General features: G+C 50.6%; 1 protein-coding gene across 6 annotated transcripts in view; it reads right to left on the reverse strand.

Annotated features, from left to right (window-relative positions):
- Positions 1-210: 210 nt before the first annotated feature.
- Dido1 (death inducer-obliterator 1) overlaps positions 211-14,929 on the reverse strand; it is a 51,989-nt gene continuing 37,270 nt past the window's right edge. For 5 of the 6 annotated variants that reach the window (XM_026407865.2, XM_026407864.2, XM_026407867.2 and 2 more), the window contains 4 exons: positions 14,679-14,832; positions 13,626-13,715; positions 12,659-12,854; positions 211-4,947 (listed from right to left, as the gene is read on the reverse strand). In XM_026407865.2, coding sequence (XP_026263650.2) covers positions 1,703-4,947; positions 12,659-12,854; positions 13,626-13,715; positions 14,679-14,832 — 3,685 coding nt within the window. In that variant the 3' untranslated portion in view covers positions 211-1,702. Of the gene's footprint in view, positions 4,948-12,344; positions 12,855-13,625; positions 13,716-14,678; positions 14,833-14,929 lie in introns of those variants that run through there. The other variant, XM_026407868.2, reaches the window with a different exon arrangement.

Here is a 14,929-nt window from a genome sequence, read left to right on the forward strand (position 1 = left end):
GGCCAGGACTGGGCTTGGGGGGAAACTCCTACCCAAGCAGCACCCGCTCCGACAGACCACGGGCCTTAAGCCCTTGCAGAGGCCTCAACTAACTCCAGTAACTGCCTGCTTTATGAGCAGGGCCAGCAACAGGTGGAGGGAGGGCCCAGATCCGCTGAGGGGGCCTGGGGGCCAAGGCCAAGTGAAGACCCCGAGACAAGAACTCTCCGTAGATGTTTATTCTACTTCAAGTAACAAAACCTATGAAGTCCTGTGTTTTAATATACAGTGATATAACACTCTGCAATACAAAATACGATTTACAGAAATTTCTATCAAGTAAACCTAAAGAAACACACTTGATTTTTACATTTGTGTATTTAAATTAGAAAAATTTGCTTTATATGTAAAAAAACCCCTTCACATCCTATTAGATGTTGGAACTTGACACCTACTTTAATGTAATTTAACATACTGACACTTGGTTCATAAACATCTCAGACTGCTAAGTTCTTGATGTTTTCTCAACTTAAAAATTTGTGCTATAAAGTGAAAAATCTGTAGTGATGTACAATGGAATAAAAGACTCCAAAGAACAAATGGAAGTCTCTAATTTTATATCTGCAAAAGTAAGCTTATGAAAATATAAAAAGAATTATCAAAGTGTATTTGTACAGTCGAACAGGCTGCCAGGCTCCTCCACTGCCTACTGAGCGCTGCCCAGAAGCGCCTGACGAGCAGCACCACACTGCGTTCCGGGGCGGAAACCCTGTCTTGCTCCACTAAGAGCCACTCTTCTGCTCCCTTCATACAAAGACCCTCCATTCCTGTAACAAACTTCCAAACTGACACCCGACTCATGGCAGCTGGGCCCGCTGGCCCAGCGCACGTCCCTGGGATCTTAGGATATGAGAGTGCTGCTCAGAGGCAGAATTTGATACCGCATTCCTGATTGTGCATATCGAAGAGACCCCCACCCCCTTAGGTATACTTAATTGGTTTATTTTTTCTTTCTTTAGGCTGGTAAAACGTAAACATTTTTCATTAGATTGTTATTTAAAATGCAACAATTTCTGCTAGGATAGAAGCTGCTTTTAATTTTTTTTTTTGAAAAAAAAAAAAAAGGTGATATATAAAAACTGAGAGAAACTAAGAAACATGTTTGGCTTCTGGGTTTAAACTTGAAACTCAATCCCTTTATGACTAAAGAAAGATGTATTTGCAAGTTCTGGGCTTCTCGACTCCCCAGGGGAGCTGCTAAGACTGTCCTCCACAACCCACCCTCAGCTCCCAGACAGCAGCGGAGGGCCCTGTGCACAGCCTGGGAAAGGGAGACCGATGAGACGCCAGCTAAGGTATGGCTCTAAGGTCCACTGAAATTCCCTTAAAATTTACAAGTCGAGTTATTGGAAAAGATAACTTTATAATCTGAAAAAGCAATATGCTTTTGTAGACACCTTCCCATTTATCTAAGTTAAATGGAAATACTAAGAGTTCTTAGGTTTTTTAAAAAAGCATCAGAATTGTAAAGATGTGAAATCTTGTTAAGAAACCATTATACACAAAATTACAGTAATTTTTGAAGTCCAGAATATTCTATCCTGCATCAAGTTCATAGCTATTTCAAAAACCGTTTGCTCGATACATTTTATGAACTTGGCTTTTAAAAAGGATTTCTGCCAGGCCCACACGTGCCTGTGCCGCGCAGCCTGGGGGCAGGGCCCTAGGCCTGAGCAGAAGTGCCATCTGTGTCGGGGGCCCTGGTGGCCTCGGGCTTTGCGTCCCGGGAGCTCTCTGCGCTCTTGCTGCGATCTTTGCGGTCCCGGCCTCGCTCACGCAGCTCCCGGTCTTTGTCACGGGCCCTGTCTCGGTCGCGGTCCCTGCTCCGGGACCTGTCTCGGTCCCGCCTGCGGTCCCGGTCTCGGTTTCGGCTCCTCTCCCGGCTCCGGTCCCACTCCCTGGCCCGCTCGGCCTCTCTCTCCTTGTCCCTGTTGGTGCCCCTCTCGCGGCTCTTGTCCCACTCCCGGCTGCAGTCTTTCTCCCGGTGTCTCTCCCACTCGCGGCTCCTCTCCCAGTCTCTCTCCCGACTCCAGTTTCTGCCACGCTCCCGCTCCCGCCTCCGGTCCTCAAAGACGCGGCCAGGCCGACTCTCTTGCACTTGGGCTTCTGGCTCATCTGGTGGTTTTTCTTTGGGCCCAGATTCAAACCGCTCTCTCTGCCTCGCTTCAAAAGTCTGGTTCCTATACTCATGGCCTTTGCCCTCACGGAACTCAGACACCCACTGGCCCTCGGCCTCAGGGCCGGGTCCTGATGCTGTACTGGAGGGCACAGCTGTGGTGGGACCTGCCTCGTCCCACCTGTCCTTCCTGAGCTGCGGGGGGTGGCTCGGAAGCTCCAGCAGGGGTCTGGGGGGTGGCTTCATCGCTTGCGGGGACGGGCCTTGGAAGTGAAACCGGGTAGGTGTCTGTTCATTTTTTTCAGTAAAGGGAGCAGAGCCCCTTGGTCCCCCAAATGGCAGAGGTGCTGGTGCCCTCTGATTTGCAAACCTGGGTGGGGAGTTTACCCTCTGCTCTTCAAACTGCTGAGGCTGAATGCCTCTGGGGCCTGGCATGAAACTCGGTGCCTGGCCTCTGGGGCCTTCAAACTGACTGGGGTGGGGGCCCCGGGCAGTTTCAAACTGGCTGGGATGGGGCCCTCTTGGGCCCACAAAGTGGCCAGGGGGTGGTCCCCTCTGACCTCCAAACTGAGCAGGTGGGGGGCCTCCTCGGGGTCCTTTCAGCTGAGTCAGTAGAGGCCGCCTCTGGCCTCCAAACTGGAAAGGCGGGGCACCCCTGCCCCCCATGAACTGGGCCTGCTCAGGTCCTTCACACTGGGCAGGGGCGCCAGCCGTGTCACTGTACGGGGCCTCCTGGAACTCTCTTTTCTCCCCAGGGAGGTCCTTGCGCTCTTCAAATTGTGCTGGGGCTCCTCCTCTGGGCCCACCAAGGTAGGAGGGCGAGGGGCCCCTGGTGTCCCCGTAAGGAGGTGGCCCATGCTGCCCTGAGAATAAGGAAGGGATGGGCCCCTTCTGGACTCCAAATCTGGTGGGTGGAGGTCCCCTTGGACCATCACTGTTAGGAACAACATTTTCCTCTGAAAATGGAGGGACTGGCCCCCTTGGTCCCGGGAAGCTGGGGCCATGAAGTCCTGACATCCCAAAAGTGCGAGGTGCAGGTTCGCGCTGTCCAGGAAACTGGGGCAGAGGGGCCCCTGCTTTCTGCCCAGGTGGGGGGAATAGGGCACTGGGCTGTGGCTCTCTGCCTGCCTCCGAGTCACCTGCTGGGGGGTCGCTCTTCCCAGCAGGTTGGGCGTTTCTTGGGTCCTCAAAAGGGGAGGAGCCGAGAGGCTTTTCCTGAGGTGTAAACACTGGCCCTGAGAAAGGCTCTCTCCCTCCTGAGGGGTTAAAACTCTGCAGCTCATTCTGTGGAGGGAAGCCAGGCTGAAAGGCTGTGCTCGGGGGTGTGGGCAGCAGCACTCTGCGGGCAGGTCTGGCCACGCTGTCTCCAGCTGCCTGGGGCTGGACACTCTCTAGGGCCTGCTGGACAGAGTTTCCAGGGTGCTCACACCTCTGGCCATCCTGCTCAGATAACAGAGGAGCAGTCTTTTCCCCCACTGCCCATGAAGCAGCTGATGACTCCTTGGCTTCCTGGGTGGGCACAGGCACCTGGCCAGCTGGAGGCGCTTCCCTGGGGGGCAGGGTGCCCTGTGGGACTCGCAGGCCTCCCGCTGGGGCCCTGGGGAGGGCTTCACTCTCACAGTTCTCAGCAGCCAGCCGCCTGGCCTGCCGCGGATCTCGGCTCTGCCTGGCCTCTGAGCTCTGGCTTGCCCCAGAGGCTCCCTGACTCTGGTCTGGGACCTGCTGCTCCTGTGGGAACAGCTCGGCCTTGCCCAGGGAGGACTTGGGAGGTGGCGACATCAGTGCATCTGAAACAGAGAAGTGGGCCATGGAGACCCCGACAGCCGCCCTCTGCTGCCTCAGCGCCTCCTCCTGCTCCTCCAGCTGCCTCTTCTGCTCCTCAATTTGTTTGTTCAGTTCTTCCAACATCCGCTGTTGTTCAACCAAGGAGGGAGCGGGGCCAGCGGTGGAGAACTCCACAGGCCTCTCTGCAGAGCTGCTTCTCACATCCACGCACATTCTGTTGGGGAGGTCATCAATGGTCACTTTGGCTTCTTCCAAAATTGTTTCATCTTCGGGGTCATAGGCCACCTCTTCCCTCTCTGCTGTGTCAGGAGCTTTTTCCCCGTCATGGTGACCCCCTCGCTCAGCCAGGGGGGCGTCAAAGGCTCGCTCTGGGTCATACTCTTCCTCCGGGTCATAGGGCCTGTCATCTTCTTCCTCCTCCAAGGCCTTATCTTTTGAGAACTGACCAAACTGCTGAACAATTGGATCTAACAAAGGAGCCGCTGACACTCCGTCCTCGCCCTTGGCTCTGGGATCCTGCTGGACAGCTTGAGACGGCCCAGCAGACTCTTTCACTGGGGGCTCAAATGATTTCTTCTTTCCAAAGAGAGTCTGCAGGATGTGCTCCAGGGGCGAAGCTGTTTTTGCGGTGGATGAAGTGATGGGGGAGGCTGCCCTGGGAGCTGCTGCTGCCGCTGCAGGTGCTGAGGTGCTGCTGGTGGCTCCTGGCTTGAGGGATGACAATATTTTCAACACTGGGGGTTCAGGAAGAGGGGGTGGGGGTGGAGGGGACCCAGGGGGTGTGGTGCTGATGGCCGTGTCTGCAGAGTAGAGTTGGTACTTGGGGGCTTTCTTCTCGGGTTGTGGGGCTGCAGTTACCCTGGGGTAGATGGAAACATCCATTTCTTCTTGCTGAAGTCGGGCTCGCTTCTCATCCATCTTGTCTAGCTCTCCAGCATTTGAAGGACGTTTTATTTTTTGACAGATTACTAACCCAAGGATCATATTTGGACGTGGGGACTCAAGACCTGAAAAACAAAATATTCGTATAAACTTTAGAATCTGAATCCAGCTTTCATCCTTCAGAGACAAAGTGTGTTAAGGTTTTTTGGGGGGGCATGTTTATTAGCTAGAAGAAGAGCTTCTGTGACAAAATAAAACCAAGAGTTTGATTATTATGGCAAAATACCAGCAGCTTTAGTCCCTGAACACACCAGTGTGCCTGCCCGGTCCTGATAGCTGCTGTCCTAAAGGGAAGAACGATTAACTCACTAGTCACAAATTACAGACCCAGGGCCCAACTCCTGAGCACATTCATCCCATTTTCAGAACTCAGCTCCATTTTAAAAAGTCTGATGCTGGGACTGGGGATGTGGCTCAAGCGGTAGCGTGCTTGCTCGCCTGGCATGCGTGCAGCCCGGGTTCGATCCTCAGCACCACATACCAACAAAGATGTTGTGTCTGCCGAAAACTAAGAAATAAACATCAAAACTCTCTCTCTCTTTAAAAAAATAATCTTAAAAAAAAAAATAAAATAAATAAATAAATAAATAAATAAAAAGTCTGATGCTATAGCATCCAGAAGGAGGTGGTGGAAAGGCCCTCTGCAAGCTTATGCTGGCTGAGCCACAGGGACCAGAGGTCCCAGGATGAACACCAAAGCTTTGCTGTGCTTTTGCTTGCCCCTGCTGCATGTCAGAATAACCCTTTGTCTTTAGTGTATGAGGTGAACTCAAAGGCTACACATGCTAGCAGTAAATGTCAGGGGACCAATTCAACTCCATTAATAATGACCAGCGAAGCACAAGCTGTCAATGAGATCCTTAGTCTCTGGTGTCAGGTTTGCAATTAATGAGAAAAATGAAGTTGCATGAAATGGCTGATTACCTTAAAGTTAGAACAGAACCCAGTGAGCAGTGTGTCAAGGAGTACCTGGTGCTCAAGAGAAGCACCCAAGCAGCCAGCTCTGGGCTCCGTGGGGAGAAAACAAGTCCATGGCACAGTGTTTCTAAAAAGAGTTATTTCTTGAAAAGGGGCCATTCCAAAAATTAAATTGTGGCAACTTAAATTAGATCAGAATGCTAAGGGCTGGGGCTGTAGCTCAGTGGTAGATGCTTGCTTAGCATGTGTGAGGCAATGGGTTCACTTATCAGCACCATATAAGAATAAATAAAATAAAGGTATTATGTTCATCCACAACTGAAAAAAAAAAAAAAAAAAGAAATGCTGGGCTGAGGTTGTGGTTCAGTGGCACTGCACTTGCTTAGCACACGAGGGGCCCTGGGTTCGATCCTCAGCACCACATAAAAATAAACAAAACAAAGGTATTTGGCCATCTACAACTAAAAAAAAAAAAAAAAAAAAAAAAAAGCCAATATTCTAGTAAGCACCCCTCCCTGACATAAAAAGTCAAGAGTAACAAAAAGAGGAACAAAAAGTCCAAGTCATAAGACAGTAACTTATGGGGGAAATAACACACAAAGGTCAAAATATTGTTTCATAAACATATTTGAAATTAATCTATTTGTATATTTGATTTATCTAACTGAATATTACTGAGGTACACGAGAGGTATTCATTGTATTTTTCTTATAATTAAAACCAGTGGGCTGGGGATGTGGCTCAAGCGGTAGCGCGCTCGCCTGGCATGCGTGTGGCCCAGGTTCGATCCTCAGCACCACATACCAACAAAGATGTTGTGTCCGCCGAGAACTAAAAAATAAATAAATAAATATTTTTAAAAAAATAATTAAAACCAGTACCAAAGATTCTTATTTTTGTGATTTTACAGACAACCATAAATCATTTCAAGTAGCTGTTTTTGAATACTATTATGCTGTTCTCACGGGAGTTAGCAGCTTTCTAAGTACCAGGAAGGAGGTCCACCAGCAGGCTGAGCACAAGGGGATGCCTCTCCCTCCTCCCAGGCTGAGAGCTCCTGCCTCCCTGGCTGGTATGCAAGAGCTGGGGGCCACAACTGAAACCAGTCCTGGGCCTTGCCACCATCCTTTCACCAGAGAAATGGCCCAGTGGGCACCAGAAGAGACAGGCAGAGGGGACAGAAACCGGAAAGTCAGGAAGGACACAATGAACATCACACTCAATTTTCTACAGTCAGCAAATGTGAAAGGCAATCTTCACATTTCCTATGAAAAATGAAGTAAAGATACCTTAACTTGAAATAGTACTATTTTCACCATAATTGCCATTAATTTACTGAATATAACATACTGGAATCCATGGTGTTGGGATAGGGTCAACTGTTAAACTGGCTATCACGGCCTTTCTGTTTCGAACGTTTGTCGAGGCTGGGGGGTTGGGGGTGTAGCTCTGGGAGTAGTGATTGCCTAGCACGTGCAAGATGCTAGGTTCAATCCCCAGCACCCTGGTGTCAGGGGAGGGTTGCCTGCTGAGCACCTGTGGGGCATTTCCCTGGAGCAGCTCTGCAAGACGGGCTCATTCTGGAACCTGACACCAAGAGCACAGGTGGGAACGGGATCTGCAAGCTGTGAGGGTGAGGGTCCTTGGTGCGGAGAAGTGGAGGAGGTCAGCTCAGTGCTGACCCCTTGTCCTCAACATGGAGGGGCTACGCTGCCTCACTGTGGGAAAGTCCAAGTTCTAAAAAAGGGCCTGTGGTACAGATCAATCTCAGGTCAATAAAGGGTGTATGATGGGCACATCACCACTCCGACTAAAGCCTGGAGGGCTCAACAGACTTGCACCAGATTGACCTCTGCTGCCACAGTCCTCCCAGTGAATTGAGTACTATTTGTGCTGGTTGTGCGCAGCAGGCATCTCCAGGTTGACCAGCTGCTGGTACTCTAAAATACTGTCAACTCCTGACCATCCTATTTACACACCATGGGAGGCCAATCAAGCTTCACACAGGTCAGTGTGCACTCAGTTTCCCTCTCATCTCCTCCAGGAATCGATTTTAATCCAAACGGGGCTGTCCCAAGATGCTGACTCCTCTTCTGAAACAGACCACCTCACCACCTGCCTTGTGTCTCGATGCTGCTACAGACACATGGACATCTGACATTCAGCTAGCCCTGGGAAGCAGCTCCTGCCTGTGTAAGAATGCATGCATTCACTTTGGGCCTGGAAACATGCTCACTGAAAGGCACACCCCTAATTTGAATTTAACTGTGCTCTACTGATAAAGTAAAAGGGTCCTGAGTGCCTCCAGGTGTGCCCCATGCACGAGGACCAGCTCTCTTCAGCCTGCCCCACCCTAGTAGCTGCCATGTTAAGGGGTGGGGTGTGTCCTGAGAAGCAGTGGCCACCAAGATGCTTACCCACCCACCTCCCCGAGGAGGGCTACTGTGGGATATGATATGCAATTGATACAGTAGGTAATAACAAGCAGTTAGGTGGTGGGATGCTGAATACCAGCTGCAGTTGAAACATGCTGTCCTCCATTTCTACAAAGGTCAAGGGTGCCAACGTTTTCTTTCACAGTGTAGCACATTGAAAACAAGCACTTTGTGAGTCTCCAGTGTGTTGTCAAGGTGCAAGGGTCTAGCCTCATATACAGTGGTATCAGACCTCACTGACAGGAGAGAGGCAAACCAAGGACAAGTGTGTGGTTGAAAAGTGTGTGCCAATTAATCTCCTTAGACAAGACCAAAACCAGGACCCGCCTCCAGGTGTGTCAGCAATGGGGACTGTGAGATGATGTGGCTGTGCCTCCACAGGTGCTGGGCCGCAGCACTTCTGTGACTGCCCCCACGTTGTCCCTGATGTGTCACAGGTTGGTGCTGTTTATTATAGAAAACTACCTGAAAGCTGACTCCTGCTAACCCCACAGCTATCAAAATCCTTAATCTACCTGGCACATTCAACTATTCATTACTTAACAATGAAAACCCTGTCATGGGTCTGAATCTGCCAAAACACATGTTGGAATAGCAATTGTGTGGAAGTTAATAAACAACAGTTCTCAGACATAGCTTGGATAGAGACCTTGCGGACTTTGGGGAAACACTGCACTCTTCCTGACCGAGAGTGTGCATGCACACTCAGAACCTCCCCCTCTTTTGCACTCTGAATCCCTAAAGCTGATAGGAAGCCTCTGGGCCATGCATGTTTCGGGCAAGAGGAGGTGCTGCTGTCCATCTTCTTCCAGGTGCTTGGGTGTGGGCGACGCCCTGGAGCAGCACTAGCCCACATGCCCTCTGCTGCTCAACTAACTGCCTGGTAAGCCCCTGGGAGCTGCCTGCATGGACAAGTAGCAAAGGTGGACCTACATCAGGTAGCCAGGAGCTACCAAACAGTTCCAAGTCAAACAAACAATGACCAGTTTCCATGAAATATTTTTATTGATTTAGAAAGAGAAAGCAGTACATTCCATTCAATACTGCACATGACTTTCATTACAATTTCTGTGCAAAGCCACTGATACAAACACATGAAAACTAAAGAACTGCTTACCTGCCAATGTTTCAAGGCATAGAACTTCCCTGCTAAATGAGACGCAGTAAAATACAAAAAAAAGATATGGTGGAGTTTGCTGCTCCTCTAATGCTTCCCTGTGGACAGGGAAGGTGGCTCAGGGAGGACTGTACCAGCCTGAGGTGGGCTGGGCTGCACAGCAGGCACCGCATCAAGACCAAGCCAGGTTCTCTGACCTGGTGGTGGCCCTGGTGAGTACCATGGGGACATCCTGGTTTCAGGCCCAGCACTGCCAGGGCCACACAGATAAGCAAGATGAACTTCCCCTGACTAGTTTTGCTCCTGTTACTGAGACCCAGACCTGCACTGTGACTCCAAGTCCTCCCAAAAAGTCCTGCAGAGCTAATGTCCAAGTGGAGAGGGCGCACAGATGGATTAAGCATCCCAGGCATTCCAGCTGTTCTTGACACTACAAGACCACCTACATCTTTGTGGAGAGGATCATTAAAATGCACCAGGACAAAAGTGTCCTACAGAAAGCGAGTGGGCTCTGGGAATGCACTGAGCTCCCATGGTCTGTATGTGGTTGAGCCCTATGGGAGCAGCTCCATAGGGGACCAAATGCTGGATGGCGGGCCAGCCAGAGCCTTGGTACCTCTGGGGTCTCAGCTTGCTTTCCAAGTGTGAAAAGCAGAGCTTGTGAGGGACCTCCAGTGATTCTCTGTGGTGTAAACTGGGGCAGAGGGACAAGTCGGTCACTTTCCTGCAATCACCTCACCTCCTCACCCACTTCATGCCATCTGAGCATACTGGGCACAGAACCGACCATCTGCTCACACTACCCCTGCCTGCAGAGAGCAGCTCAATGCTGGGGTGCCACAGTCTCCTTCAGGCCTAGGCTTCATATGCTGCACAGACCGTGGAAGGGCGGCAACCATGATACTGAGCAAGGATCTGGGGCAAGGGGGCCTGTGGAGACCCCAGCCTCAACACTTCCTAGGCAAGGGACGGCAGGAAGTGCAGGGACCACTGTTTGCCATATGGCAGATGTTCAGACGGGACTGTGGGTCTGCTGGGGAGACACTGTCACCAGATTCACATGGGGTCTGAACTTTCAAAGGCTTCTGCAGAGACTAGATTTGGTGAGGACAGGGACAGAGGCCAGAGTCCTTCTCCTGCTAGGCCTTCCACACACACTGCACCACAGACCAGGACACACTTACACACACACCCCTACTTCTAGAAAATGCCAAGCCAAGCCGTCTGCATAGGGCCAGGTCCAACAAGCCCAGCCCAGGCCAAGGTGCTGCTGCCCGTGTGCAGGCGCCACGCGCATGCTGACAGTGGGCCAGAGAATGGAGAGCAGCTTGTCAAAGCCCGCGGGCTAAAGTCTTCACAAGTTAACAGGCAATACTTCATTGGTTACTTTACTAAAACCCTCCTTTCTATTTCAACAGAACACAGTTGTTCTTTATTGTGGATGGACATATGCCTATCTTTTCGAGTGTCCCCTCCAGTCAATGTCATGCAGTGGTGAGTGTGATATCCACTGAGTCACTGAGCAGAGAGGCTGGGTGCTCGGCACCCAGTCACATTCAGTGGCGGACCCCTCCTGCCCCTACGTCGTGGAAGTGCTCTCCTACAGCACTGCACCATGTGAGTGGCTGCTGCAGCTCACAATGGAGGCGCTGCTTGGTTTTCTGGTGGCCTCCCTTGACCCTTTCACTGTCTGCTGTTGGACCCTCCTTTAATTCCTGTGCTTGGTAGGGACTGTTGAGGGCCCCATGTACCCCAGCCCACACTAACTCCAGGTGGCTCCACGTCCCTGATAATCAGTCCTCATCTGGCACGGCCAAGCTGGAGATGAGGCAGAGTGCAAATAAGGGTGGAACCTTCATTTTTTAGCAAGGGATCCAACTCACATTTCTCTAATAAAAAAGGCTTGTGGCAGCACAGCTCTGCGTCACAGAGAGTCACGTGGACTCCAACTCCCACACGTGTAACTGACCGGATGCTCTCCATAGGTGTCTGAGGGTCAGCTTCTGGATCTTCACTCCCAGGAGGACTGGACACCTCTTTCCCCTGGTCACGATGGCACTGGCCAGTGCTCTTCACATGGCTGCCACCAATCACCTTCAGGGCTCTTTCTGCCACCCAGGTCATATTTCTTTACCCAAGTAGGATTTGACAGGACATGCTAAAGCACTCAGCTTTTAAAACATGCTTGGCATTAAAATGACTTCATGTACCCTGCCAGTTAAATTTTACTCTGGAATTACTGATACTAATCAATACCTTTATGGGCATATAATTCCAGAAAGCAGGTCCAGGCTGAGCCCAAGCTGGGACTAGGGGCAGCTCATTGGGACGAGCCGTGCTTGGGCAATGACTCTGGCCCCCCCCAGGACCCAGCTACCTCGGGCACATGGGTTGAGTGTGCCACATGGATTGAGCAGCAGGAACACTGTTCCAAGGCCTGGATGGCACAAGGAGGCAGGGTCTAGACTGCAGCTGGAAGTGCTCGCGGCATCCAGTGGCTGCCTCTACAACAAAGCACTCAAAGAGCCATTGAGCATGAGATATAGACACATCAGATTTTAGGTAAGACCAGCCTCAGGGGACTTCGTAGTCCAAATGTGGGCATCTGGTGACACTCCCCTTCTTCAAAGGGACTAAGAAGAACTGGACACTACTGGACCAGCCCCCCTTTAGAATAAACCTCATCTTGGAACAAACCTGGAACACTTTCCAGGTTAATTTATAAATAATCCTTTAGATACCACATTTTCTAAGGAAGGAGTAAGCACAAAGCAGTTGACGAAGGATGAAAGGACTTATTAAAATTACAGGAGTATTCACTGGGAGGAATGTTCTTGCAAGTCAATGCTAACCGTCACACCCCAGGAATCATCCCTTTGGAGAATCCATACTGATCACTCCAGAGGTGAGCAACAGTGACGAGCCTCCCGGGGTGGGGGGGTGGGGGAGAAGGAGGACACAGGAGCGCTGCCTTTCACTCCCCCCAAGGCTGGCCCTTGGCGTCACCAACCCGAGACTCCGAGACTCCAACAGGCAGTTGGAAGTGGTGGGCTTCTCCCTCTTCTTGAACCTCTGAGACAATGTCTACACTAATGGGGTCCTTCCAGGGCCATGTCTGTGTCACAGAGGATGGGCTCCCAGGCCAGACAATGCTTTGTTTGCTCCTCTAACTCCAGCTCCTGGGAAGACCCAGTGTGGGGGAAGTGGCAGGTCCACCATGTCACAACTCTGTGGGACTGTGTGTTGGGGGAGAGGGTTGTGTGGGGACTGGACATGCCTAATGACCTCCCAGAAGGCAGTGCTTACCTGGTCCCTCAAAAGGCAAGAGTTTGGGTGGCACTGGGTCCTTAGCACTCAGTGGGATCAAGTAGAGGTCCTTGACATGCCTGTTGTTATTCGCTACAACACCAAAGCGGCCACGGCTGCTAAAATAGGAGTAGAGAGAAATGTAGGCAACCTCTTCCTCCTCTGTTGCAGGGTGAAAGCGGATCAGACAAAGCTCCTGCAAAGCAAATAGCACAGGGCAAAACAGTCACTTGTGGCTGCCCTCAAACAAGCATGCCCTTTATATCTAAAGTCTGAGCCTAAGTCTCACAGATTCTAAAACAGAGGGTTAGGAATTCTTACTTTCACAGTCCTGTGGTCCACATAAAGAAAATAAAGGTTCGAGTTTTAGCCTACTGGACTGAACTCTTCAGCACAAAATCCTTTAAACCACTGCACTCGGCCTTGACCTCTTAGTGAGCCCTCTGGGTGCAGGTCAGTTCAGCCGTGTCCTACACAGCAGGCTTGCCCACGGATGACAGAGGTCATGCTGAACAGGGTGTAGGAGTTGCAAGAGTTGCCTAGTCATCTCCCCCTAGGAGGGTTGCCTGGATCAGAGGGTTTAGCCTTTCTGTGAGTCTGATGACATACAGACCCCCCCACCCCACCCCAGGAAGCTGCGCAGAGGACAAGCAACTACAGATAAATCTCAGGGGCTCTCAGGAAATTGAAGCCGACTCAAGCTTAGGCTAAGTGTATGGAACAGGCCAGGCCACCTCTAGTTCCCACCTCTTCTTCTCCTTCAGCCATGAAAACACGAGAAAACAAAATTCACACATTTCTTACTAAAATCTAAGTGCACATACAACAAATCAGAAACCCCTATTACCGTACAACTTAAATACATCTTCACATAATAATACAACTATAAATTTAGACATGTTAAATAGCTAGGAAGAACACAGACAACACCTTCTCCACCAGCAGAGATCATACTATAAATGGATACCTTAGACACGGAAGACTTGAGCTTGCCGACATAATCCCAGACCGTCTTTGGAGCGATTCTCCCACCAATGTGAATTGTATCAGGCAAGTCCTAAACAGGAAGTGCTGGGAGTCAACAGCTAGTGCGGCTGTGGTACTCAGAGGCTAAGACAGGGGTCAAGTACCCAACCACCCAGGGTGCAAAAACAGCAGGACCAAGGACTCAAGGGAAATGCTAGTGGCTAAAAGGTGACTGGGAACCACTGATCCCACCAGTGGTACGATAACTGTCTCCGCCCAAAGAGACTTCACTGTTCCACGCTTCTAGCTTCAGCTTTTTGGTGCTGGGGGCTGCATCCAGGGTCTCACGCCTCCTAAGTGAGCTATATTCTACTCCTTTTTTATGGTGGTGGCGGTGTGTGTGTGGGGGGCACCAGGGATAGAACTCAGGGGCACTCGACCACTGAGCCACATCACCGGCCCTATTTGGCATTTTTTATTTAGAGACAGGGTCTCACTGAGTTGTTTAGTGCCTAGCCATTGCTGATGCTAGCTTTAAACTTGGCAATCCTCCTGCCTCAGCCTCCCAAGCTACTGGGATTACAGGCATGTGCCACGGTGCCCAGCCACCAGTTCTTTTTGAGACAGGATCTCCATAAGTTGCCCAGGGTAGCCTTGTGATGGATTCTCCTGCCTCAGCCTCCTGAGTAGCTAGGACACAGGTGTGGTCACCATACCAAGTGGTTCCAAGTTTTTATGACTCTTTCACATACAGTTAAATTATAAACACTAGTCAGGAAGACTGACTGGCAACTCCTTATTAAGGTCGTAATTGCCAACCAATGCTGTGTGTGTTCAACTGCACCAACAGAAGACCTACTACACGGTCATTCATGCCACCCACCCATGCTGAGTCTGGGCACCTCATACCCTTGGCACTGCTCTGGGTTACAAGTCAACCACTTGGTCATCTCTGTCCAAGCACACTGGTTGACCTGATGCCCTGTCAGGACAGTCTGGTAGGAGACAGACAGACAGACACACACACTCTCTCTCTCTCTCTCTTGGTTCTAACCTCGCTGAGATAATCGAAACACCCAGAGACAGGATACGCCTTGGTGACAAATTTTGCCACACTCTGCATGTTAATAAATCCTTTCCAAATGGTGCTGAGCCGAGACAAAAAGAGAGTTGTGTCTCCTTCTGGAGGAGACCGTGATTCTGAGACGCTGTAAAACAAAACCATAAGGAATATGTAAATCTTTTTGCACAGTGGGAATTCCGAAAGTGTGGTGGACACTTTGAGAAGTAAAAGTGGACTTTCCA

Source organism: Urocitellus parryii, chromosome 6 (assembly GCF_045843805.1).
Source record: "Urocitellus parryii isolate mUroPar1 chromosome 6, mUroPar1.hap1, whole genome shotgun sequence".
In the NCBI taxonomy this organism is placed as follows: Eukaryota; Metazoa; Chordata; class Mammalia; order Rodentia; family Sciuridae; genus Urocitellus; species Urocitellus parryii.